This window comes from Clupea harengus, chromosome 1 (genome assembly GCF_900700415.2).
Source record: "Clupea harengus chromosome 1, Ch_v2.0.2, whole genome shotgun sequence".
Taxonomy (NCBI): Eukaryota; Metazoa; Chordata; class Actinopteri; order Clupeiformes; family Clupeidae; genus Clupea; species Clupea harengus.
Window position 1 is genome coordinate 3,813,585 of NC_045152.1, and position 27,406 is coordinate 3,840,990.

General features: G+C 44.4%; 3 protein-coding genes across 5 annotated transcripts in view; 1 reads left to right on the plus strand and 2 right to left on the minus strand.

Moving 5' to 3' along the window:
• The first annotated feature begins 6 nt into the window (after positions 1-6).
• On the plus strand, positions 7-5,401 carry LOC105905278. 2 transcript variants are annotated; one of them, XM_031564639.2, is made up of 4 exons: positions 7-283; positions 503-1,119; positions 1,202-1,333; positions 1,512-5,401. In XM_031564639.2, exons 2-4 carry the CDS (start codon positions 535-537, stop codon positions 2,427-2,429), a joined length of 1,635 nt encoding a protein of 544 aa, XP_031420499.1. In that variant the 5' UTR covers positions 7-283; positions 503-534; the 3' UTR covers positions 2,430-5,401. The 2 variants fall into 2 exon arrangements, with proteins under 2 accessions (XP_031420499.1, XP_031420492.1); XM_031564632.2 differs by having other exon boundaries at positions 8-269.
• Positions 5,402-11,972: 6,571 nt separating this feature from the next.
• Positions 11,973-18,490, minus strand: LOC105905281 (cytochrome P450 2K1-like). The gene is made up of 9 exons (XM_031564671.2): positions 18,081-18,490; positions 15,566-15,728; positions 15,209-15,358; positions 14,942-15,102; positions 14,446-14,625; positions 13,484-13,625; positions 13,157-13,341; positions 12,545-12,686; positions 11,973-12,189 (listed from the first exon to the last, which is right to left on the minus strand). Exons 1-9 carry the CDS (start codon positions 18,279-18,281, stop codon positions 12,002-12,004), a joined length of 1,512 nt encoding a protein of 503 aa, XP_031420531.1. The 5' UTR covers positions 18,282-18,490; the 3' UTR covers positions 11,973-12,001.
• A 4,885-nt stretch (positions 18,491-23,375) lies between these two features.
• LOC105905280 (cytochrome P450 2K1-like) overlaps positions 23,376-27,406 on the minus strand; it is a 40,003-nt gene continuing 35,972 nt past the window's right edge. For both annotated transcript variants that reach the window (XM_042709666.1, XM_042709672.1), the window contains exon 10: positions 23,376-23,575. In XM_042709666.1, the coding sequence (XP_042565600.1) occupies positions 23,388-23,575 (188 nt within the window). In that variant the 3' untranslated portion in view covers positions 23,376-23,387. The remainder of the gene's footprint in view (positions 23,576-27,406) is intronic.

The following is a 27,406-nucleotide window of genomic DNA, read 5'->3' on the forward strand; positions in this document are numbered from 1 at the left end:
TAGGAAAAAGAAGTAGTGGCTGTGCTATGCCTTTGAAACCTAAGATACATTTCACTCAAATTAAGTGGTTTATGCGTTAAGGAAATGGCCCTACCCCTTTAGTATGTTTCGGCAAAATGTTCTTCCCCAGGGTGGCCAACTAACGTTAGTTCATCTTTATTAATTAACGTTAGCTAACTAGTGATAGCCAGGTAACATTAGCTCGAGCTACGTTAGGTAACGTAGCACCTATCAAGAGTTTGCTCCCCTTTTGGTAAACGCAAGGCTAGGTGAGTTTACCCTTGTAAGTATATATGTGTATTTAATGGAATAACGACAATGTGTTTTCTGAATGCGAGGTGTGTTTGCGTGCAATATTTTTGATAGTAACATCAATTTGGCAAGATCTGACTGAGGGGGTATGAACGATATGAATCCAGGTCTGTTGAACGGTGCCATGTAAAGATCTGGTCTCTTTCACTAACATGCTAGTATAAGATTATCTTTTTTTTCCTGTTTGAAGAGTTAAGGTCAAGACCCGTGACATCGGTGACCATGGGTAGGCTGGATGACGCCGCGAAGCGTAAAGTGGTGGAGCTCCGAGAGGCTGGCTTGAGTTTTCGGAAGATAAAGGCGGTTCTGGAGCTGGAGAACATCAAGGTGTCTGCACAAGCTATCTATTTGTTCCTCAAAGAGTTCAATGGCAGGAACGGGACAAATCTGGCGGCGGGTGGTGCTGGTGTTCAGGCCAACATGGGGGAGAGCAGCACGGGCAGCAGGAACAACAGTTGGAGAGACCAACTCCAGCTCGGGACCCTTATGCGGGAGGCTTCCCGGGTGGCTGGATACTCCACCTCCCCTGACCCACCTCAACAGGGAGGATCTTCCTCCGAAGAGAGAGGGATAAAGGGAGTGAGGAAAGAGGACGAGGAAGAGGATATCCGCATTGTCAGCGTGACTTCACTGGCACAAAGATCTCCGCAGGACGGGGTCCACACCCAGCGGACAAGCATGACTACAGGTGTCGGGGCCATGACGGGGATCTTTGCACGGAGACGCCTCACTGTCTCCCCTGCCACCAACCCAGTTCTGTTGGCCCGCAAGAGGCTGCTGGACAAAGCCCTGCTCCACAGAGCAAGAGTAGGCAGCCCTCTAGTTATTTTACCGTCTTGCTAGACTCATGCTTTGTGCGTATTTATATTCCTTAATTTTGTCCTTTCAGATCAGAGAAGGCGCTCCATCACCTGGCCAGCAGGTGGCGACCCCAACGAGGAGGGATCAATCGTGGCGTAACATGATGTTGCCTCAGGTGGCTTCCTCCATCGACCTCACCACAACCAGACCCCAGCAAGTGGTGAGTGCATCCCTAAATAACGAACACTCATCGGCGTCATATCTGACCAATATAATATAAAAAATTAATTACCATGCTGTTATCCATGAACGTCCATTCAGAAACCCTAATACCCTAATTGCTTCCCGAGTACTTCTCTGAGAAAATATGTAAACAAACACTTACCCTCACCCTACAGAGGAGAATTGTGGATGGGCATCCAGATGTGAGGCGAGGGTTCCAGCCACGGATGGGTGTCCCAACACCGCCGCGTGTGGGGGTCCGACTCCCGAGCCCTGCTGCTCCCAACACAACCACCCAGGCTGTCGCCAACCCCAACATTCGCATCCAGCATCCCGCCAACCAACCCCAGAGGAGGGAGCCATCGCCGAACTACCAGCCCGGGGTCCTGGAGGCGCTCCGGCAGGGCCTCGGCGAGCAGGTGCAGGGCTTGGGCTCGGAGGTGCGCAGCCTGGGGCTGGCCGTGAGGATGCTGGTGGAGCAGCAGAGCAGACTGGAGAGGGAGCAGGTCCAGCAGACGCAGGTGCAGAAGCAGATCCTCAGCACCCTGCAGTTCCTGGCCTCCAGGCCGGGCCCCTGCGCACTCACCCACGCCCCCACGCCCACGCCCCCGTCTCCGGCCTCCCTGGCAGCGGTGTCTTCTTACGGTCAGAGCACCTTCACCTCCACGCAGGGCAGCTACACCCAGGCCTCTCTGGCTTTGAGCGAGAGCTCTGTACTGGAGAACGCGGAAGCTTTCTCTCTCTCCGGAATGAGTTCGGCAGGCATGAATGGCTTCAGCGGCTCAGAGAGTCTCCAGCCAGCGCACACACACACGTCACCCGCTTACTCGCAGTCCCTCACACACACGCACACGCCTCTAGACTTCACACAGACCCCCGTGCATTCGCACACTCAAACGCACAGTCCGATTCTGCACCAGAATCAGGGCCTGTCGCACACAGATTCTTTTGAGGACAGTAAGGACACAGAGTTCTTAGCCGGCCAAGTGGACGGAAACCTCCAGGACTACCGCCCATCCATCCCTGGCATCTCCCCCCTCAGTCTCTCGCCACAGGAGCCCCAGCTCAACATCATTAAGGTGGAGGCTGACTGAGACCTCCAGGAACACTACAGGCAGGATTCTACCGCAGGGACTTTGCCACGAACACAGGAATATTTTTTTTTTTTTCTTCTTCATAGGTAATTGTGCCAACCTTTTTGCCATCCACTCCAGAACAGGTACAGTGGCTTGCACAAGTATTCAACTCCCTTGAAAGTCATCACCATTTTCTGGATTCCAAAATATGCTTACACATATTTCCCCAATAAGTATATCTAAAGACCCTTAGGAAGTGTGATTTTTATATCCAAGGGTTGTTTACTACTCATAGGTAATACCTAATTATGTTTGATTATGGTCAAATAAGTTACAGCCCTGAATTGTTTGTGAATAATTTGTCATCTGTCCAAATACGGAACTTAAAAGTGCAGGGGTTTGAATACTTAGCCAGCAGTAAACTTTTTAATTCGTTTTTTTTTGTATAATGTAAGTAAACAAATACAAGACAAGAGTTGCATACAAGAGTTGCAGTTCAAAGTGCTCTACATAAAATCAAGCAGCAAGAGCAATGCATGGAGTAAAATAATGATCAACATCGTATCAGAACCTGATGTTCCGATAGGCTTCTTGGATTACTATAATCATGATAAAAGTAATAAAAACCATTCTGCCTGGTCTTAAGCTCAGTCGGAACCATAGTGTTGCTTCATAGATTCCGCCTTTCCCTGTTGAATATTTTCCGTAGCTATGTTTCCCGCGCCCAGAGGCCTACAGGGGACCGGAGATAGCTCTCCTAATTCGTCTCTCCAGAGACTTGACTATACCTCGTATAGCCCTCGCTATATTTGCCGCGCCCAGAGGGCTAGAAAATTCATTAGCGAAATATCTGTGAGAAAAACAGGAGATATATTGAAGCCACAATATGGTTTCCAACAGTGCTATGGTACCCTTAACAGTTTTACAGAGAAATAGTAAAAAATAGAATCATTCCAGCTATGCTCCTACAGGTGGTTGCTTTTTAATGTACCCCCGGTTTAGGGAGAACAGCATGTTCTTACTATGCACCTTGGACGTGGATTAATCTGCACAAAGATCTTAAGCTAGATACGTTTCTATCCATTCATAAATGTGAGGCATTTATCATGTAAAGACATGAGACTGTTTTTCCTGAGAGACCATTGAGTTGAAATCGCTGTATTTGGTTGTGTACTGTATTTCTGTATATCATGTTGTATATGTTGTGTTTTATGCTGTATTTGTTATTTTTCAACACAAGTTTGTACGGCTGCTATCTAGGCCAGGTCTCTCTTGTAAAAAAAAAAAAGATTTTTTTTAACTTAATGGGACTTCCTGGTAAAATAAAAAAAATCAAAATACTAATTGGGAAAATATGTGTAAGTCAGTTCTGTAATCAGAAAAATAGTGATGACTTTCAGGGGATTTCATATTTTCAACACACTGTGTCCTCAGCTCCTGTACCAAGTTATGCTAACTAGTTGTTGCTGAATGGGCAATTGCAAGCCTCCAAAAAAGGGAGAGCGAAAGAGAGAGAGAGAGAGAGAGAGAGAGTGTGTGTGTGTGTGTGTGTGTGTTTAGTTTGGTTTGTCAGCTCAAAAGAAAAAATAACAAAACATTTCTATTTGCTACATATACAGTTTACCTCACATAATTGTCTACGGAAAAAGTACAAAGTAGAATAAAAGACAATGGTGGCCAGAGTGGCACAGAGGTACATGTTCATATTCAGCTGCATGAACTCACAACTGACTCTCATGATCACAGTTCTTCCAATATGATGGAAAAAGCAACCAGGAATTCTCTCGAAAGTTCTGAACTTGAGTTCCCAATTGGTGAAATTGTAAGGTCTTTTTGTAAAGTAACACACATGTTCAATTACACCTCTCCAGCCAACCCTGTTGAAGATAAACAGTTATTTGTGCTGCTGTTTCTGATTGGCTTTAGACTGTTACTGAGTAAAAGCCTTTAATTTGTAGGGGGCCTTTTCATATCCACACCCTCCATTATATTATTGACACTGTTGTCTGTTCACTGCATGTGTCGCATAGCAGAGTAAAATAAACATTCTCACCCCAGAGGTTTGAGAGGGCAGCTCTGGTTTATCGTCGTCTTACATTTAAGAAAATCCGAGGATTTGATAGTGTTGTGCAATCTATTGATGTAAAGAAAGTATGTGTTGATGTAGAATGTGGAAAAAGTCGTACAATTTGTGTTTCGCAAATCAAAAAAATAACAATAATATATCCGACCCGTACACCAAAACTGCCAAGCAAGTGCTGAAATCCTCCATTGACCTTCACTCCAACCCCTCTGCTGTTGCACACAGGATTATCCTACCCATGTTCCCACAAGTCCTGATTACTCTTGTACCATAAATAATGTCTTCACAGAGATTTCAAAGACAAGTGTGGTCAGATGGGGTACTGTACATGACCTATAGTGTACGCAGATCAAATGGTCTTGATCCATAGGTGGTCAGGGGCACGCTGTGATCAAACAGCTCTGTAAATGCACTGTCAGCAGTTAGTGTCACTTAAATCTGTGAGGTATTGAACAGGTCAAAGGACATCCCATTCAGACCTGGGCGCATGAAAAGGGCATTGTATTAAAACACTGTGCCACTGTGATCACACGTCCATGCCAAGTATAAACATGATTGATCACAGAAAACAAGGAAACAAAAATGTCCTGGCTTTTGCCTCAATGTAAGCATCAGTCTCCAATTCTCCATGTAGATCTGTTATTTTTTTTTTTCAATCATTCAATCAGCCTCTGTTTCTTTTCTGGGATACAGCGCACTCAATGCAAACTTGTTGCAATAACCTTCTTGGCCAACCGTGCATGGCCACCACAAAATGGAACTTCTCTCGTCTGTACATTTGTGTGTGTAAAGCTTTTTAAAACTATAACATACCAGTGTATGTTTTATGTACATATGATCTTGACCATGTTTATTTAAAAAGTTTTTGACAATAAAATAGATTGACAAAGAGTATGCCGGATGGTTACAGACTGACTTGGTTTTTCATTGATAAGACATGGATACATGGATAACTTTAACCTTGCACTTTGCCCTTTCTTTCTTAAAGCAGCAGTAAGCTAGTTTGGTCTAAAACTAGCACGCTAAGTAGTGTTGTTTGGCTAAATAACTGGCGGCATCTTGCTCTGATAGCTTGTTTTCATTCTCCTGGAGTGAATCAGAACAACACACTGCATAGAATGGGCAGCTAGGGAACAACAGCTGTGTTTATCTTATCTTAACTGCGTTAGCAAGGCACTTCGGCACCTGGCTGACCAGATAACCAGCACGGAGCGAAAATACCCAGACTCTATTCTGATTTTCCTTGGGGATTTCAACAAAGCAAATCTCCCACGAAGCCACGAACTGCCAAAATACAGACCATTGCTACACAACACTAAAGAATGCATACCGCTCTGTTCCCTGTGCAGCTTTGGGACTCTCTGATCACTGCCTGGTTCATCTCCTCCCAAGCTACAGGCAGAAACTAAAATCTGTAAACCCTGTGGTGAAAACTGTGAGGAAATGGACCAACGAGTCAAAGCTGGAGCTACAGGCCTGCTTTGACTGCACTGACTGGAGTGTTTTTGAGGCTGCATCTACAAAACTGGACGGACTCACTGACACTATGCACGTCCTACATCAGTTTTTGTGAAGGCATGTGTGTACCCACCAAAACGTACTACATCTTTAATAACAATAACCCGTGGTTCACAGCAAAGCTCAAGCAGCTTCATCAAGCCAAAGAGGAGGCCTAAAGGAGTGGGTCCTTTACAACCAGGCCAGAAACACATAAGCACATAAGGAGATCAGAGTAGCAAAGAGAAGCTACTCTGAAAAGCTGAAAACCAGGTTTTCAGCTAACGATCCTCCGTCAGTGTGGAGGGGCCTGCAGGACATCACCAACTATAGAAAACCTCCCCCCACACCATGGAGAACCCTCAACTGGCTGACGACCTGAATGTGTATTACTGCAGATCTGATCACCCCACATTCACACCCCTCACCCACTCCAACTCAGACTTCACACAATCATCTGCACCCCCTGTTATCACCCCCCCCCCCCCCGACTCCCCACCGGCACTGACGGTCTGTGAAGAGGATGTGTGCCTGCTCTTTCAGAGACAGAACACAAGGAAGGTATCAGGCCCAGACTGTGTGTCACTCTCCTGTCTGAATGCCTGCGTTGATCAGCTGGCCCCCATCTTCACACGGATCTTCAACAGATCTCTGGAGCTGTGTGAAGTCCCCTCCTGCTTCAAACCCTCCACCATCATCCCAGTCCCTAGCCAGTATGGTACTCCGACTCCGTTACGGATGGGCGGGCGGACGGATAGGACGGACTAATTTGCATTTTTGTTGCCTTCATGGTTCTCCGAAGGCTGTGGGTGCTGAAAACAATTCACCGCCAGAACAGTAGGTGGAAAGCGGTTCTTTGTCGAAGACAAGCTACCCCATGCTGTCTTTGTGTGTTAGAAGTTGTCGATTGTTTATCTCCCATCTCTCAGTAGTAACTGGGCAAGTGCAGCATGTGTAGTCACATGGGTTCCTTGTCGCAGTTCACTGCGACATAACAGGATGGTACATGACAATAGTCATGAGCCTAAATCGAAGCATTTATCCATTCACGCCTGAAAGGCCGTGAGATCTGTCAGCGCGAACTCCTGAGCCCGCCCCCTCAGGAGTCCTTATCTTACGACGTGCCCACAGATCACCCTCTTTGAAAACTTCGCAAGACTGAAGTGCCAGCTCTGAGTATATCCCCTACGCTAAACCAAAAGTCAAAGAGTTTTGTGTGCTTTTGCTCTCTACGGGTTGGTGAGTTATTCGGGTTCTTTAACCCTCACTAGCTCAGGGCGCTGCAAAATTCGTTGGCTCAACTTAATTTTGGAAGTAGTAGCTGCTATCCTGGCTGCCTAGCTGGCTAAGTTTCTGACTAGCCTGCTAGCTTGCTAATAACGTGTTCGTTGCTGACAGAGTGCTTGTGTATTAACACTTTCTTCTACTTTCAGATTGAAAAAGATGCCCAGACACTACCCCGACTGCGGGCACACCCGTGTGAAGGGTGACCGCCACCGTCGGTGTGTGACCTGCCTCGGCAGGGACCACGCAGTGGTCGCGCTCTCGGGCGATGACCCTGTCTGTGCCATCTGTGCTAGCCTCCCGCTAGCTAAGGCTACCAGGCGCCTCGCACTATGGGAGCGCAGGGGCGCCGAGGGGGCTGCACCGGCTCCATCCGGGGCTAACGCCCCTGTAGGACCGAATGCGCCTCCAGCCGTGGGCCCTGTGAGTGAGAGCAGCCGCCTTGCAGCTGCAGCTGCAGCTCCACTCTTGGCTCTCTCCCCGTCACCGCCGCCTGCCAGCCCTGGGGCTGCGGGCAGCGAGGCGGAGGAGCTACCACTGGGCGGTGTCCTACCCGAACTCGAGGTGGACATCGACCTAGATAATGATAGTCTGCTGGACTACTCCGATGAGCACAGCTCATTCGCAGAGGCAATGCAGACGAGCCAAGACGTTAGGCCGCGGGTGGATACACCCCCTACCTCGTCACGGCTTCTGGGCCAGCAACTCCACGAGGTTGCGCTGAGAGCAGCCAGCTGCCTCGGGCTCCCTCTCCCTCTCCTGTGCGGTCCTCGCTGCTGTTTTATGCTGGCTCCGCCGCGCCAGTTCCCAGCTGCATCCCCTTCCCCGAGGAGGTGCACGAGGAACTGCAGGCGACATGGGCGACCCCCTACTCGGGCCGAGCCCCGGTGCCGGGGTTCGCGCCCTACATGCTGCTCCACAGGGCTAGTGAGAGGGGCTACCTCTCCTTCCCTCAGGTGGAGGATGCAGTAGCGGGCTACCTCTCGCCCACCTCCCCCACGATGCGCCTCGGCCAGAAGCCTCTCCTGCCTACGCGGGTGGCCAGGCACCAGGCTCAGCTGGCAGAGAAAGCCTACTTGGCTGCAGGGCAGGCTGCCTGCACAACCAACACGGCTGCGCTGCTACAGCGATACCAGGCGAAGCTCTTGACTGAGTTAGCCGTGTCACTGGGGGAGGATCACCCGTCTGTGGCGGAGCTCCGTCGCGCGACGGATCTGTCACTCAGACTGACCCAGTGCACCTCACAGGCACTGGGGAGGGTGATGGGTACCGCGGTGGCTACCCAGAGGTCTCTGTGGCTATCACTGGCTAAGCTCTCAGACAGACAGAAAGCACCACTCCTCGACGCCCCGGTCTCTGTCCAGGGCGTCTTCGGTGAAGCAGTGGTCACAATGGCTGCCAGGTTCGAGGAACAGCAAAAGAGCAGGGAGGTATTCCAGGCTTGGATGCCTCGCTCTAGCGGCCCGGGTGAGACGTCCTCCTCAGGACACACCACACCCACACAGGGCCGGAAACGAGGCGGGTTCCGCTTGCCAGTTCCTCCAGCGAAGGTGTCCACCGGGCGAGGCTGGCACCCCTTCCGCCCTCCAGCTCAGCCTGCAGCACTGCAGCAGCCAGCTGCACACCCGGCCCAGGGCGCAGCCCAGGCCCCGTGACAGCACTCCGCTCGCCGCGGGCGGGGCAGAGGTAAGCCTCAGGCTTCCTGATGGTGACAGCCCACACCGCCTCCACAGAAATCAGCCCGTCGCTCACATGTGGAAATCATGTCCAGCACGGTAAGCAGGTTCTCACAAGCACCACATTCATATGTCCTAACTCCTATCCCAGATGGCGCAGTGCCCAGACATGCTTGTGCGATTCCCCCCGCGATGCACACAGTGCATTCGCACCCCCCAAATTTTTTCAAAAACTTGAGGGGGCAACCCCAGATCTCGTCCCCCTCCCTAGGCGGAGTGGGTGTAGATCTAGGTTTAGACTCATTGCGCACTCTACGCGGGGGGTCTCGTCTTCCTGGGCCTTACTTAAGGGCGTCTCAGTGGAAGATATTTGCAAAGCTGCAAGCTGGAGTTCTCGCCACACTTTCATTAGATTCTATATGTTAGATGTGGCTGAACCTAGTTTTCTTCATAGCGTTCTGCGGGCAAGCGATCTCTGAATCCCCTGGCCTGAGAACGATGTATATGATAAGTGTGTTCATTGGTGTCTGCATGTTATGTTGCACATGAAACATTCCAGGGTGGTTTCCTACAGGCGCAGGATCACGATCCTTGCCGCCTATGATAAAGGTTGCCCTGTTAATATGTTCACCGCCAGCAGCCGTATGAACCTCTATGAGGGCAAAGGCTTCAATAAAGCTGGTGTGTGTGATTGGCTGCCACTGTATTATCACGCGGGAATGTATAGGGTCCCATCCTGTTATGTTGTATTGGTTCGGTAATAGCTGAGTGACAGCTGATTTTCTTTCTGATTTGACAGTACTTCTGTGTGTTTTAAGAAAATACAATGTGTTAGTGCCGAATTGCGTAGAGGCCGAGAGCGGTATTGGAGAAAAATTATAGCTCGCAACATATTGAAAAAAAGAACTCAATTTTTTGGAGCTGTGAACTTAGTTCAAAATTTTGAATTATAAACTATGAACTGAACTAGTTCATTTTAAAATTTGTGAACTATGAACTGAACTAGTTCATGTAGAAAGTGAACTTTCCCAACACTGGAACATAATGCAGAAGTTCGTTTTTGAGAATAAAATATCTTCACATTTAGGATAACAGCCTTCTTCCTGTTGCGGGAATTTGTTTGTGTCCTAGCTGTGACAACGCGATTACAGGCGGCAAATGCATCATAAAGCAAGTTTAAAAGAAATTAACTGTATGGAGATATTTCTGTCAGATGGCATCATAGTCGATAAAGATTCTAATGAGGCTGTTGGATATGTCCCATGATATGATATGATATGAATGAATATGTCCAAAGGTCGTTTGGGCAAAATGTTTTAATTGCTGTCTGCTCCTGCCGGAATCTGGCACTACTCTGTCAGATGCTGGCGCTCATGTGGGTTTTAAATATGGCAGTATTGTGATATATAGGGAATGAAACAGGAAACACAAGGTCCAGAAATGTGAGATTCCGGAAATGATGTCGTTCGGAAATGATGTCGTAGCGGACCAATCACGGCCAAGGGGTATCCGTAGCTGTACAGCACGTCAGGACGGACCGACAGGAATTTCAGCGGTGCACGGGCGTTCCACCTACGTGTAGGCGTTCCCATGTGTCCGTAAACGTGTAGTACGGAGCTGTGTGAAGTCCCCTCCTGCTTCAAACGTTCCACCATCATCCCGGTTCCCAAGAAATCCTCAATCACTGGGCTGAATGACTACAGGCCCGTCGCCCTGACGTCTGTGGTCATGAGAGCCTTCGAGAGACTGGTGTTGACCCATCTGAAGGGCATCACAGGCCCCCTGCTGGACCCTCTGCAGTTTGCCTACCGGGCAAACAGGTCAGTGGATGATGCAGTCAACATGGGGCTGCACTACATCCTGCAACACCTCGACTCCCCAGGGACCTATGCAAGGATGCTGTTTGTGGACTTCCGCTCGGAAAACGGGCAGGAAAAATCACTGCAGACCCCTCACACCCTGGACACAACCTATTCAAACTCCTCCCCTCTGGTAGGCGCTACAGATCTCTGTTTGCCAAAACCTCCAAACACAAAATCAGTTTCTTTCCCCTCGCCGTCTCATTACTGAACAGCTAACCCACTGTGACACTGTGCAATAACCCTGGATCAATATAATAGCCACTGTACAATTACTCCCGCAATCATATTTATTTATTTTATCCTCAAATACAATACACATCCCTCCCTTACTGTATAACTGTCATACTCATACCGTCTAATATTTATCCCTGTACTTCTTGCACGCTCCACTTCTTTGCACTTTTGTTGTGTTACAATTCACAGCTCCTGTATATAGCCATTCCTCCTTGTATATACTTTTTTAAACTTCTTAGACCGTTGCACTGTTTGTGTTGTTTTGTGTTGTGATGTATATTCTGTGTAAGCACACTGAGAGCCACTTTACCAAGTCAAATGCCTTGTTTTTGCAAAACTTACTTTGCCAATAAAACCTGATTCTGATTCTGATCAGATGAGTACACGCCATCAAAATTAATTTGGAGATCATACCTATAAAGTTACCTATAAAAACACCTAAAAAATGGTAAAATCCTGCATGTTGTTGCTTTAAAGAAATATTTTATAACATACAAAGAATAACATTACAACAGTAAATCGACAAAATAAGTACAAAATGAACAGCTTCTCTCTGTTATCTGTTAAAAGCTAGGACGTATCATTTAATAATTCTCTTGTTTCTCAACACAAGAATGAATACATACAATATAAAAATGACATACATCTCAAAGCACAGAATCTCAATGCAAATGTGTTAAATCTCCATAATAAACTAAGAATAACAGGTTGCAATGAATCAGTATCATATGAATATTAAACAATATTTACATTTAGTCATTTAGCAGACGCTTTTATCCAAAGCAACTTACAAGGATGTATACACATTTTACATTTACACTGATGGCACACTGCACATCAGGAGCAATTAGGGGTTCAGTGTCTTGCTCAAGGACACTTCGACAGGGAATCAACCTTCTGATTACTTCTGATTACTAAGCAACGCCCTCCCTCTATATGTCAATGGTAGGAACCTCAGGAGCGGCTCACTGCACACAGTTTATGGGGGGAGGGATTAAGGGTGAACCCCACCAATGGTGTGAGGTCCAGCTCATCCTCAGAGACACCAGGAGGAGGAGTGAAACGGAAGCGCTGAAGAAGAGTGGCGAAGAAGAGGAAGAGTTCCATCCTGGCCAGACTCTCTCCCAGACACACCCTGCGTCCTGAGAGCAAGGAGAACATGTCTATTTAGCACACACACACACACACACACACACACACACACACACACACACACACACACACACACACACACACACACTTGTGTCGTACTTGCACACACACACACACACACACACACAAGTAAAAGTAAACATGCCAAATGGTTGTGTCCAGGTAGACCCTGAAAAGAAACAAGCCCTTAAAGCACTTTCTTGAGTTCTGTTTGGACGAAGGTTACCAGTTACCAAGACGACACAAACATTGTATATGGAAATGTTGACTATCACAAGGGTTCACTACATGATTTGAGAGAAGCATAATTATTCTTGTCCAAGTATTCTGACCAACAATGTGTACCTGCTGAGAAGGGCATGAAGGCGTCTCTCTTGACAAACCGCCCCTGTGCATCCAGGAAGTGTTCTGGGTGAAACACGTAGGGTTTGGCCCATTCAGATTCGTCCCTCAACACTGAGGTGAGCAGGGGGAACACTGTTGTGCCCTGCACAGCAGCACAGCACATGTCAAAGGACAAAAAAAAAAACCCCATTAAATCAGAATCAGAATCAGGTTTTATTGGCCAAGTAAGTTTGCACAAACAAGGAATTTGACTTGGTAAAGTGACTCTCAGTGTGCTTACACAAAACATACAACACAATACAATACAATACAATACAATACAAACAAACAAACAGTGCAACAGTGCAATGGACTAAGGAGTTTAAGAAAGTATGTACAAGGCGGAATGACTATATACAGTAGCTGTAAAATGTTGCACAACAGTAGTGCAAAGAAGAAGTGGAGAGTGCGAGAAGTGCAGGGATAAATATACAAATATAAATATATATGCTACAGTGGGTTAGTTGTTCAGTAGTGAGACGGCGAGGGGGAAGAAACTGTTAAAGGACTTCACTGAAGTAAAGCTAGTTTGATGGTGCATCAAAACAGTTGCCCCGGATACCAAAACCACACCTTTTTGATGAAGAAGCCCTGGAAGTCAACATCACAGCTGGTGGTGTGTGGGATACTCATGGGCACGATGTTGGCTAGTCTCTGCGTCTCGTGGATCACTGCATCGGTGTAGGGCAGGCTCTTCCTGTCCTCCACGGCAGGTTGCCGGTCACCGATCACCCTGTCAATCTCCTCCTGCACTCGGTCTGCAAACAGTTCGCCATGAAGCTCAGTGAATTTAACAGTCACTCTCACGTGGCAATCCAAGCCTGATCAAGTCCTTCGCCAGCTGTTGTGACATTCAGTGACCATACTAAATCTGCTGCAGTGGTCAGTAGTCCCTCTTACCCTGTATGTCGGGGTACTTGGCCATCAGCAACAGTCCCCAGCGCAGTGTAGTCCCTGTGGTGTCAGTGCCAGCTGCAAACAGGTTGGCCACAGAGTGTACCATATTTTCCTGATTGAAGAATGTGTCCTTCTGTCCTGATTCCTGTCAAACACAATCCTAGTTTAGCCTGTTAAACTCGGTTGGAAAATGCTCTGCCCTTCGGCCGGCCAAGATTTGATACAAAATCTTCATGGTATCACTGTCAAGCTTCCTTACATGACATTTCAGATAGCATATATGGTACTCAAATGGTATTTTATGCAATTTTAGGCGGATTGAGTACGTTTAGCTGGTTAGAGGTCATCTCTAAGGGAGTCAATAAAGCTTGCGCAATCGCTAAGGAGACTTAGGAATCCTCATACGGAGAGAGGACGGCATTTAAACATGTCTGTCACAAATAAAAAAAAAATAACAATATATCTTACACCCATAAAAAACAAAACTGCCAAGCAAATGCTGAAATCCTCCGTTGACCCTCACTCTAACCCCTCTGCTACCACGCATAGGCTTCACCAGGCTATGCGCTCACATTTCCATGGAGAGTTACTTATCCCTAATTACAAAGGTAATGTGATTTTTACGTGCTGACATGTATGTGCATTTAGCAATTTTGAAGCAGCATAATCAGCATGTGTGCATTTCATTATTCTACCTGCATCTGTGTAAGTGTGGGGCATTAAGGCTATATATGGTATATAGATTATATATATATAGTATATAGATTATAATATAGTATATTGTATTGATTATATATACTATATTATAGTATATAGATTATTTGGAGTACATAGATTATTTCTCCAACTCTGCTTCCTCTTCTCAAAATACTTTCCCCAATATACTAGAGATGTGAACAAGCATCCATCTCTGTAAACTAGAGATGTGAACCAGAATCCATCTCTGTAAAATGAACAACATCTACCTCTGCTTTCTGTTTTTGGATCAGGAAGGAGTCAACGAATCCCCTCTGCTCATTGGGGTTCAGGGTGTCTTGCAGTTCCTTGATCAGTTTCCTCATTTCCTCAAAATGCACTTCTGATCTGGCCTTGAAGCTTCGCCAGTTCCTCAGCAGGGGACCCATCCAAGGGAACATGTTGTAGATCTGCAAAGATAGTAACCGTTACCACACCAAATGACCAAACTATTACCATACCATACTAAATAACCATGCTAAATTACTATTACCGTTACCATACTAAATGACCAAACTATTACCATACCATACTAAATTACCATGCTAAATTACCATTACCATTACCGTTACTATACCAAATGGCCAAACTATTACCATACCATACTAAATTACCATGCTAAATTACCATTACCATTACCGTTACCATACCAAATGACCAAACTATTACCATACTAAATTACCATGCTGAATTACCAAATTACCATACCATTACCAAATAACCCACCTGAATAGAGGCAGATCCCCCCAGTCTGATGTTCTCATTGGCTCTGTTGACCATGTCTTTAAACCTGGAATCATTGTAATCAAATCTGCTGCCGTACACAATAGCACAGATGATATTGGAGACGGCATAGTTCACCGGCTGCGTCGTATCGAATGCTTTACCTGCATGAAAGAGGACCAATCACAATCCAGGTCCTATACATAGGTGCGTTAAATTTATGTCTATATTTTAGCATCACAAGGCAATAAGTAGTTTGTTTTGTCTTACCTTTAAAGTTTTCAAACACCTCTGACAGGTAGCGTGTCTCTTCGATAATTTTTTCTTCACTGCCTTTTTTTCCCATGCCAAAGTCTCGCAGGTTCGACAAAGCAAACCGCCTCATCTCTTTCCACTGACCTCCATTTGAGAAGATAATTCCTACGATGGAGGTAACCCGAAGAACAAAACATGACTCAACACTTTTGTCTGAAAACTAAATACTTAAGATTGCCACTTCACAGTCGAAATGTAAGTATGTTGTTATGGACTGAAATTCTGAAATTCTGAATTCTGAATTCTGTTGTTCTGAGCTGAAAATGTTCTGAGCTGAACATACAAGAACATGCAAGAAGGAAACAGACTTACCATGTCCGTTGTTTAGGTCATTAAATATGGGGGTGACCGCTCTGTCCCCAAACTCTTCTGCACGGCCAACAAGTGCCTCCTTCACCGTCTTATATCCTGCCAAGACCACAATCTTCTGAGGCCCAAAGTAAACCGTGAAGACAGATCCATACTTTTTGGAGATCTGTGGGTCAGTTCAGTCCGAAGTCAATATCCAAGCTTTTTTTTTATGAATCGAAGTGATAAAAAATTCCAACATGCTGATAATTAGCATCATAATTAGTGTAGACAGAAATATGTGGAGAAAAAAACTGTCATTATATCTCAGGGCTCCAGGCTACAGATTGTTCAAGGATATATTGTGCGCACACACGCGCACACACACACACTCATACACAGACAGACAGACACACACACACATGCGCACAGAGACACAAACACACACACGCGCACGCATGCACGAACGCACACACGCACACGCACACGCATACATAGACACAGACACAGACACAGACACAGAGTGGTTCTTTTAAGCAATAAGCCCCAAGAGGCCGTGGTTTGCGCTGATTTTAGAACAGGTAAGGGGAGTTGTTAGGCACGACGCGAAGTTACCTGTTCTAAAATCAGCGCAAAACACGGACTCGCGGGGCTTATTGCTTTTCTAAAACTGTCACTACAAATATCTGATATGGTTTCATTAAATAACGACAATTACATTTAAGAAACTAAATAGTTTAATAACAAACTGTCATTCTTCCGCCACTACAAAGTATAGTTCCTAAATAAAACGTTGCCATGCAACAGCCAGATGGAACACTTGCGCTACCGACAAAAAAGGGGTGCTTATGTATTCACATTAAATTGTATATCGCCATTAGCGGAGCTGAGTCAATTACCGGCATGCGTCAATTATAGGACACATTCGGCGTTGTCATGTTTACATTCACTCTCGTGATCAACTTCGGGCGACTATGGCAAGAAACGTAAGCTCCCACAAAAATAGGGCATTTAAGCTTTACTTGTGAAAAAAATTAACTCTGTAGATCTAATTTAAGCTTGTGAAATAGTGTTGTACTTTTGCGTGTACATTATAGTGTGGAACACTTAACGGCGCGACGAATATTTTATTTGGTCTTAAAGTTGTACTGTCAGATTTATTCTCTCCAGATGAAGTTTGACTGTGATTTTAAACTGTCATTTCAAATGCTAAAAACAGCTAGCATGATGTAATGTAAGTACGGATGCTTACAGAGACCAAATCCGATTACTCTGGTCGTTTGTTGTTTGTTGAAATTGGGCGGGAGAATAACGCGATTTGGTGAGGAAGGTCGCCTTCCGTAGTTGCGTTTACAGTTTAACTTAAACAAAGTTGAATTAGATTAAAATGTTGTATTTCCACGAACAAAAGTACAATTACAATACCGTTATAATAAATGTCTTCATTTTTAATACATAACATACATAATCATGCCATGTTTGTTTTGTGCATGTTTAAGTGAATAGACTGCACCTACAACTGAATCAGGTCAAAGAAAGCCCACAAATAACCAAAATTAAACAAAAATAACACTAGTTAGATTAACATTTGCTTGTCAAAACATATTGTGACAAAGTCATTTGTACAGAAATTAGACCGGTATATGTCAAAGGAGGAGGAAAGCATATTATTATCTCGAAAACCAACGCGGTAAGTGGAACAAAGTGGGAGTGTCCTATAATTGACGCAGGCGAAAACGTACTCATGTAACGTGTCACCCTAAACATTCATAGAAATTTTTAGAAATACGTTTTCTTGCGGTGTTAAACGAGTCTTACAAGTTAAAAAGGACAAATATCTCTCTCGAAAACCGTAAGTTTGGCTAACCTTATACATAACGTTAATCTATAAATAGACTTAGCATATCGATTTTTCAACAAACTGTCCGATAACTGACGCATCTAATACTGCAATTGTTGAAATAGTTTTCAAACGGTCTCCTCTTTGCTGGTGCAGCGACAGGGGTATCTTGATGTTGACGCTTCAGTGTCCCAGATGATGTTACAAGGATGTTGCTCCACTCCTTCCTCTCGCTGTAATTTGGACGCCAGTACGATTTCAGCGACAACTCGCACCTATCTATGTCCCGTCACTGCCATAATCTCTCTCCCCTCTAGGCCAGCGACAGCTTTGTAACGTCTTTCTTTCTTTGAAATATTCCATGCGCAGTAATATGGAATGTTATCATAGAATGTTATGAGGACAACTTGAAAGGTTATGCTGTATTTTACAACGGCATGGAACACGATTTAGCCAATCACAATCAAGGATTGGAACAATCAGTTTTAGAAAAAGAAGTATCCAAGTACAATATTCTGTGGACCTTTTTCCAAAATACAGGCAAAATTATTTACATAATAGAGGCTATACAAAGTGTCACTTAATGGTTGGTGATGACTACACTTAAAGGATATGAAACACATGGCAGCACTCCTGATTGTTGTCGTTATCCATTGGACACAAAGTCTGAATGCCTGTAAATATTTCATGAACTCTCACCTCACACAGTGTCTCGTATAGTTTATGCATATCCAGCATCAGCAGGTTACCCAGGATAGGCAGTGGTCTGGGTCCTGGAGGTTCCTTCCCTTTCTCTGGGTTGCTGACACCGGAGGAGTAAAGCCAGACAAGCAGCAACAGCACCGCAACCAGCAGAGTGAATGAGCCGGGGGCCTGGAGAAGTCCCTCCAGTAAAGCCATGTGTAGAGTCAAGTGAAGAGACAAGACGATGAAAATGCTGTCCTTTCTGAGGTTCTTGCTGTGTGCAAGGTGACAGGGAGTCCCCTTTTAAAGGCACTTGTGATTTATAGGAGGAGTCATATGATAAGAGTTATTCATAAAGTTATTGTTTCTGCACATGACCAAGCAACCCTTTCACCCACACTGTGCATCATGTGCACAATGTACACACATCGCTCCACACGGGTGCCAGCTGCTGAGGAGGTTAATGATCAGTCTGTGTTTAAGAGGTTTGCCAAGTCCTGAGCCAATCGGCGAGCCCATCTCTACCTTACCTTTCTCCCAGAGAGGGTAGGGAACACCCCCATCCTCAATTACTCTTCAAGCTGAAGAAGGAACCTTCACCTGATACTCCAATAAAATTACTAGAACGTCAGTTCCTCCACTGGGCTGAATGCCAGGAATTTTCCTTTCATGATCGTAAATAAGCAATCAGGGACTTTATGGCGAAGTGTAGCTTTTTTCAAACATTGCTTACGCCGTCTTTAATTTCATATTTTACTCAGAAATATTGGTGCTTAATTCGGGAGGTATTTTTCAGATATTGCATTGAGGCTGAAGCCGTGAGTCTATCTGCATCTGTGTGGATGTAGAAAATATAGGATATAGGATATGGTGTAGGATGTAGGATATGGTGTTTGCTAAGTGCTTAAGTAGGTCTGCTCCATCATCACTCTATGATCCTGGGTTAAAGTTAAGTGGCAGGTACTCTGTAGTTGGCAGAGTGCCGGCTACGGACGCCTGTAAAGAGCAGGCGAAAGGTTAGAGGTGTGTGAGGACTGCCAGTGAAAGTGTGTTCCTGTGAAAGGTGTCATTGCAGGTTACAGTCGTATCACCTCCACTCTGGGACACAGTTCAGAGGGAAATATACCCAGCATGCAGTGGCTCGAGGGAACAGAGAGGGTTACTTCCAAACATGGATTGCTCTGCTGTGGTGGCAACAAGCCTGTCAACAAATAACCAAACTCTGTCCCACTTTCACAATTCATGGCATATCATGCACCCTATTGTACTTGAATATGGTTATGGTCAATCCTAGTAGAGGAACAAGACTCATACCATGCATGTTATATTGGCAAATACTGATGTTTATCATGCCTTCAGAATAGCATCCTTAAAAGTAGACATGTTGTTGTTCTTTGGCAACTGAAACTATAGATACCACTGAGAGCTGCTAATTTGTTTAAGTATAATTTAATGTGAAAAAATAGGTATTTGTTAAACAAGTACCTCTAATGGGCTGTTATGCAAATTATTTGTAAATATTTTTGCAATGTAACCAATTTAAATCATCTTTGCTCAAATCATTTCTAATTTGTGTAATTGTTTTCAATGTCTCTGTGTATTTGACATAATCCTTAATGGTAGGACATATTTGGGGAGATAGTGGTTCAGGAAGCAGAGGAGTCATTTAGCGATCGGAAGGTTGGTAGTTCGATCCTGACTCCTCCTCACCATGTGTTGATGTGTCCTTGAGGAAAACACTTAACCCCCCAACCGCTCCCGATGTGCAGGTTGGCACCTTAGATAGTGTAATGAAGTATAAGAAAATAAAAAAAATCTCTAAGGTAAGGCGGGCATTTTACTTATGTAACATAGCACCATCTTAAGGACACTTTGAGTAGGACATCTTAAGGACATTTTTTGTGTAGTCTTATGCAATGATTCAGCAACATAAAAATAACCTTTTTTTATGATAAGGGGGCCACACACATTGTTTACAATTATGATATTGATTACAATTATGGTATGGTAACAAGGAAAGATTCACTTCTTTTCACTGTGCAGGACTTATGGAATTAATTCCAAATGTGAGTTGAAGCTCAATAAATGGTAAAAATAGCAGATCAACTCAAAGAAGAATGGAAAGGGGTCTGAGGAACATTTGTTCACCACATGGTTACCCATGTTATTATAAAAAAAGCAACTATTGCAGAAACTTAGAACTAGAGACAGACATTTAAAATATCAAAAACGTGTTTCTTCTCTTAAGGTAAAACGCCAAGCATGTGCTGAAATCCTCCATTGACCTTCACTCCAACCCCTCTGCTATTGCACACAGGATTATCCTACCCATGTTCCCACAAGTCCTGATTACTCTTGTACCGTAAATAATGTCTTCACAGAGATTTCAAAGACAAGTGTGGTCAGATGGGGTACTGTACATGACCTATAGTGTACGCAGATCAAATGGTCTTGATCCATAGGTGGTCAGGGGCACGCTGTGATCAAACATCTCTGTAAATGCACTGTCAGCAGTTAGTGTCACTTAAATCTGTGAGGTATTGAACAGGTCAACGGACATCCCATTCAGACCTGGGCGCATGAAAAGGGCGTTGTATTAAAGAGCATTGTATTAAAACACTGTGCCACTGTGATCACATGTCCATGCAGAGTATAGACATGATCAAAGAAAACAAGGAAACAAAAAATGTCCTGGATTTTGCCTCAATGTTAGCATCAGTCTCCAATTCTCCATGTAGATCTGGTTTTTTTTTTCAATCATTCAATCATTCAATCAGCCTCTGTTTCTTTTCTGGGATACAGCGCACTCGATGCAAACTTGTTGCAATAACCTTCTCGGCCAACAGTGCATGGCCACCACAAAATGGAACTTCTCTCGTCTGTTCATTTGTGTGTGTAAAGCTTTTTAAAACTATAACATACCAGTGTATGTTTTATGTACATATGATCTTGACCATGTTTATTTAAAATAGATTGACAATAAAATAGATTGACAAAGAGTATGCCGGATGGTTACAGACTGACTTGGTTTTTCATTGATAACACATGGATACATGGATAACTTTAACCTTGCACTTTGCCCTTTCTTTCTTAAAGCAGCAGTAAGCTTTTTTGGTCTAAAACTAGCAAGCTAAGTGGTGTTGTTTGGCTAAATAACTGGCGGCATCCTGCTCTGATAGCTTGTTTTTATTCTGGAGTGAATCAGAACTACGCAGTGCATAGTATGAATGAAGAAGGGACCGGAGGACGCAGTCAGGATTCTGCAGTTTATTTCAGCGTGGAGCTCAGAGAAAGGCCTACCTGATTATGCAATATGTTGCCATTTATACCTATAGGTGAGAGAAAGGGGAGACAGTGGGGTGAGGGGTTCACCTATGGGGGGGGGGGGGTTACAGATACAAAATAAGGCTACATTTAGTTCATGTCTCTTACAACAACAGAATAGCAATATTTCCAGTTCCATCAGTCCCCCATATGAGCATTTCTATGCTCACACAAGAACCACCATGCAACAACCAATCAGACCAGGAAAACGTCAATATGCGGTTCCATCAGGCTGCTAGGAAACAACAGCTGTGTTTATCTTATCAGATGAGTATACGCCATCAAAATTAATTTGGAGATCACACCAATAAAGTTACCTATAAAAACACTTAAAAAAATTGTAAAATCCTGCATGTTGTTGCTTTAAAGAAATATTTTATAACATTACAGTAAATCAACAGTAGTATTTTACCTATACTTTCTGTCAAAAATGATTGATGGCCTGTCACACGTTTGATTGATTGATGGCTCATGTCATTTGAGTGTATGCTGGTTGGGGTTTTATCTATGCCAAAACATAATTTCACGCCACAGATCTAATGTACACGTGCACCTGTTTGTGCATATAACCCCCACCCTCCTTCCTTCCGCTGTGTGTGTGTGTGTGTGTGTGTGTGAAACAGAAAAATCATGTCACTGTAGATTGCTTTATTATGCCCACACAGGGAATCGAACCCTGATCCCCAGTTTGAAGAAACCGGTATCGTAACCATTAGACCATGTGGGTTATGTGTACATCATGTTAAAGTTTGCTATAATAGAATGAATGAATGTCAACTCACAGGCTGTCAAGTCTAAAAACCCCCTGCCCCCATATTCTTTCCCGCCAAACATAATTTCACGCCACAGATCTAATGTACATGTGCACCTGTTTGTGCATATAACCCCCCCCCCCTCCTTCCTTCCGCTGTGTGTGTGTGTGTGTGTGTGTGTGTGCGTGTGTGTGTGTATGTCATCTCCGGAGACCTACACTAACATATGTCTGGAGACATACACTAACATGTGTTCCACAGTGAGTCATATTAGTATGTGTAGTCTAAAAACCTTTGTCACCATATTCTTTCCCGCCAAACATAATTTCACGCCACAGATCTAATGCACGTATGCACCTGTTTGTGCATATAACCCCCACCCTCCTTCCTGCCTGTGTGTGTGTGTGTGTGTGTGTGTGTGTGTGTGTGTGTGCCACCTCCGGAGACATACACTAACATATGTCTGGAGGGGTAAAATCACCCCTTCGACAACTTTCTTCCTTACAGTGAACCACATTTGTATGCCACATGCCCTGTGTAATCTAAAAACCTTGTTCCAAAACAGTTATATGTATCAGTTTAAAACTCATGTGCTGTATTTAAAAACATATCTTAAACATATACAGAACTCTGTCTGTCAAACCATAGCTGTGACTCGGGGCCTAATACTAATGACAGCTTGGTTGATTGATAGATAAAACCTCAACCAGCAATCACTCAAAATGACAGGAACCATCAAGCAATCAAACTATTATATCTTAAACATATCTTAAACATATACAGACCAGAGTCTGTCAAACCTTAACTGTGACTCAGGGCCTAATACTAATGACAGCTTGGTTGATTGATAGATAAAACCCCAACCAGCATACACTCAAATGACATGAGCCATCAACCAATCAAACTTTTGACAGGCCATCAATCATTTTTGACAGAAAGTATAGGTAAAATACTACTATCAACAAAATAAGTACAAAATTAGCAGCTTCTCTCTGTAATCTGTTAAAAGCTAGGACCGATCATTTAAGAATTCTCTCGTTTCTCAACACAAGAATGAATACAATATAAAAATACATTCTCAAAGCACAGAATGTCCTCTAGCAAATGTGTTAAATCTCCATAATAAACTAAGAATAAGAGGTTGCAATGAATCAGTATCATATGAATATTAAACAATATTTACATTTAAGCTTATTAGCATTTCCCCCCCCCCAAAAGCTTCCTCTATATGTCAATGGTAGGAACCTCAGGAGCGGCTCACTGCACACAGCGTATGGGGGGAGGGGTTACGAGCGAGCCCCATCCCTGGTGTGAGGTCCAGCTCATCCTCAGAGACACCAGGAGGAGGAGTGAAACGGAAGCGCTGAAGAAGAGTGGCGAAGAAGAGGAAGAGTTCCATCCTGGCCAGACTCTCTCCCAGACACACCCTGCGTCCTGAGAGCAAGGAGAACATGTCCATTTAGCACACACACACACACACACACCACACACACACTTGTGTCGTACTTGCACACACACACACACACACACACAAGTAGAAGTAAACATGCCGAATGAATGTGTCCAGGTAGACCTTGAATAGAAACAAGCCCTTAAAGCACTTTCTTGAGTTCTGTCTGGACGAAGGTTACCAGTTAATAAGACTACACAAAAATTGTATATGGCAATGTTGACTATCACAAGGGTTCACTACATGATTTGAGAGAAGCATAATTATTCTTGTCCAAGTATTCTGACCAACAATGTGTACCTGCTGAGAAGGGCATGAAGGCGTCTCTCTTGACAAACCGCCCCTGTGCATCCAGGAAGTGTTCTGGGTGAAACACGTAGGGTTTGGCCCATTCAGATTCGTCCCTCAACACTGAGGTGAGCAGGGGGAACACTGTTGTGCCCTGCACAGCAGCACAGCACATGTCAAAGGACAAAAAAAACATTAAAGGACTTCACTGAAGTAAAGCTAGTTTGATGGTGCATCAAAACAGTTGCCCCGGATACCAAAACCACACCTTTTTGATGAAGAAGCCCTGGAAGTCAACATCACAGCTGGTGGTGTGTGGGATACTCATGGGCACGATGTTGGCTAGTCTCTGCGTCTCGTGGATCACTGCATCGGTGTAGGGCAGGCTCTTCCTGTCCTCCACGGCAGATTGCCGGTCACCGATCACCCTGTCAATCTCCTCCTGCACTCGGTCTGCAAACAGTTCGCCATGAAGCTCAGTGAATTTAACAGTCACTCTCACGTGGCAATCCAAGCCTGATCAAGTCCTTCGCCAGCTGTTGTGACATTAAGTGACCATACTAAATCTGCTGCAGTGGTCAGTAGTCTATCTTAACCTGTATGTCGGGGTACTTGGCCATCAGCAACAGTCCCCAGCGCAGTGTAGTCCCTGTGGTGTCAGTGCCAGCTGCAAACAGGTTGCCCACAGAGTGTACCATATTTTCCTGATTGAAGAATGTGTCCTTCTGTCCTGATTCCTGTCACACAATATTAGTTTAGCCTGTTAAGCTCTGTTGGAAAATGCTCTGCCCTTCGGCCGGCCCAGATTTGACACAAAATCTTCATGGTATCACTGTCAAGCTTCCATTGACATTTCAGATAGCATATACGGTACTCAAATGGTATTTTATCATATTTTGAGGGGTTCTCTGTAATATGACTTGAAAATCTGCCACCATCCTATGCCTATGACTGAAAAGTAAGCCTTGGAATTTGGGTATGCAATTTTAGGCGGATTGAGTACGTTTAGCTGGCCATCTCTAAGGGATACAATAAAGCTTGCGCAATCGCTAAGGAGACTTAGGAATCCTCATACGGAGAGAGGATGGCATTCAAACATGGCATTGTGGAAAAAGTAGCTGTACAATTTGTCTGTCACAAATAAAAAAAATAGAAATATATCTTGCACCCATAAAAAACAAAACTGCCAAGCAAATGCTGAAATCCTCCGTTGACCCTCACTCTAACCCCTCTGCTACTACGCATAGGCTTCACCAGGCTATGCGCTCACATTTCCATGGAGAGTTACTTATGCCTAATTATAAAGGTAATGTGATTTTTACGTGCTGACATGCATGTGCATTAAGCTTATAGATCAACTGACATACTACAATTTTGAAGCATCATAAAGTCACTGTCAATCAGCATGTGTGCATTTCATTATTCTACCTGCATCTGTGTAAGTGTGGGGCATTAAGGCTATATATGGTATATAGATTATATATATATAGTATATAGATTATATAGATGATGTATATAGTATATAGATAATAATAAAGTATATGTTATTGATTATATATACTATATTATAGTATATAGATTATTTAGAGTATATAGATTATTTCATAACATGTGTTGTGCAAACACTTTTAACATCAGCATACAGTAGCAGTTAAATAAAATATTCAGTGTAAATCTCAACTTAAACAATGTTAAAGCTCATTGCAAATACAAAATTAAAGCTCATTGCCACTGCCAGGGCATTAATGTTATCCTGTTCGTTATGAAAAAGAAAAAAACTGGCCACAAAATCCTGAGCCACAATCATATCATTAGAGAAATAGACACTGTACTATCAGATAACACAGTTATTGTAACCAGCAATAATGCTTGAAGTGATTTGCGAGGGGTCAGTCAGCCAACTTTCCAAACTGAAAAGCTGCCGAAAGGGCTCCTCCTCCGCTAGGTAGCCAAGATAGCGCCTGTTTAGGGCGAGTAGTGTCCATCGTTTCACACTGCATTTTTTTACCGCTTGCAGTGCGCCATCCGGGTACTTTCAGTGCCCTGAATTCTGCTGGTTCTGTCAGTGTGAACGCCCTAAGCACTGAAAGTCAGTGCTTGAAGTGCACAAGTGCGCGGTAGTGTTTATCCGCCAATTCTTTTCTTTTCCGGTTGCACAGAAGTCAGCAACAGACTTTTACAAAATAAAAGCCTGTGAGCAACAGACTTTTACAATAATAAAATAAACAATAAAACCTACGCTAATGCGCGATAAAATAATTGTTGCCGTTAAATAATTGAGGAGTTAACGCGATAATAACGAGTTAACTTGCCCAGCCCTATATGAAACACATGGCAGCTTCCCCTGATTTTTGTCATTAGCCATTGGACATACAGTCTAAATTCCTGTAAATATTTCATGAACTCTCACCTCACACAGTGTCTCGTATAGTTTATGCATATCCAGCATCAGCAGGTTACCCAGGATAGGCAGTGGTCTGGGTCCTGGAGGTTCCTTCCCTTTCCCTGGGTTGCTGACACCGGAGGAGTAAAGCCAGACAAGCAGCAACAACAGCACCGCAACCAGCAGAGTGAATGAGCCGGGGGCCTGGAGAAGTCCCTCCAGTAAAGCCATGTGTAGAGTCAAGTGAAGAGACAAGACGATGAAAATGCTGTCCTTTCTGAGGTTCTTGCTGTGTGCAAGGTGACAGGGAGTCCCCTTTCAAAGGCACTCGTGATTTATAGGAGGAGTCAAATGATAATGGTAATAACTCGTTTTCTAAAATACACAGGGGAACACAAATGTCTGACAAGGCAAAATCCCCGGCCGATTTTGGAATCCCTGCAGGAACGCATTTTTTTAGGTCTCGAAAACAGGACATGTCCGGGTAGAAGTAGCCTACACAATGTACACACATCGCTCCAGGCTAGTGCCAGCTGGGGAGGAGGTTAATGATCAGTCTGTTTGCCAAGTCCTGAGCCAATCGGCGAGCCCATCTCTACCTTACCTTTCTCCCAGAGAGGGTAGGGAACAGGGTAGGGCTGAACCTTCACCTGATACTCCAATACAATTACTAGAGCGTCAGTTCCTCCACTGGGCTGAATGCCAGGAATTTTCCTTTCATGATCGTAAATAAGCAATCAGGGACTTTATGGCGAAGTGTAGCTTTTTTTCAAACATTGCTTACGCCGTCTTTAATTTCATATTTTACTCAGAAATATTGGTGCTTAATTCGGGAGGTATTTTTCAGATATTGCATTGAGGCTGAAGCTGTGAGTCTATCTGCATCTGTGTGGATGTAGAAAATATATGAGGATATGGTGTTTGCTAAGTGCTTAAGTAGGTCTGCTCCATCATCACTCTATGATCCTGGGTTAAAGTTAAGTGGCAGGTACTCTGTAGTTGGCAGAGTGCCGGCTACGGACGCCTGTAAAGAGCAGGCGAAAGGTTAGAGGTGTGTGAGGACTGCCAGTGAAAGTGTGTTCCTGTGAAAGGTGTCATTGCAGGTTACAGTCGTATCACCTCCACTCTGGGACACAGTTCAGAG

Bases quoted from the DNA above. Each gene is read 5' to 3' on its own strand.
- LOC105905278 (XM_031564639.2), top strand. From the start codon at position 535: ATGGGTAGGCTGGATGACGCCGCGAAGCGTAAAGTGGTGGAGCTCCGA. The intron at 1,120-1,201 runs GTAGGCAGCCCT...TTGTCCTTTCAG, and splicing joins CCCTGCTCCACAGAGCAAGA to ATCAGAGAAGGCGCTCCATC. The intron at 1,334-1,511 runs GTGAGTGCATCC...CTCACCCTACAG, and splicing joins CAACCAGACCCCAGCAAGTG to AGGAGAATTGTGGATGGGCA.
- LOC105905281 (XM_031564671.2), bottom strand. From the start codon at position 18,281: ATGGCTTTACTGGAGGGACTTCTCCAGGCCCCCGGCTCATTCACTCTG. The intron at 15,729-18,080 runs GTGAGAGTTCAT...ACTGACCCACAG, and splicing joins TATACGAGACACTGTGTGAG to ATCTCCAAAAAGTATGGATC. The intron at 14,626-14,941 runs GTGGGTTATTTG...CTATCTTTGCAG, and splicing joins GGGGATCTGCCTCTATTCAG to ATCTACAACATGTTCCCTTG.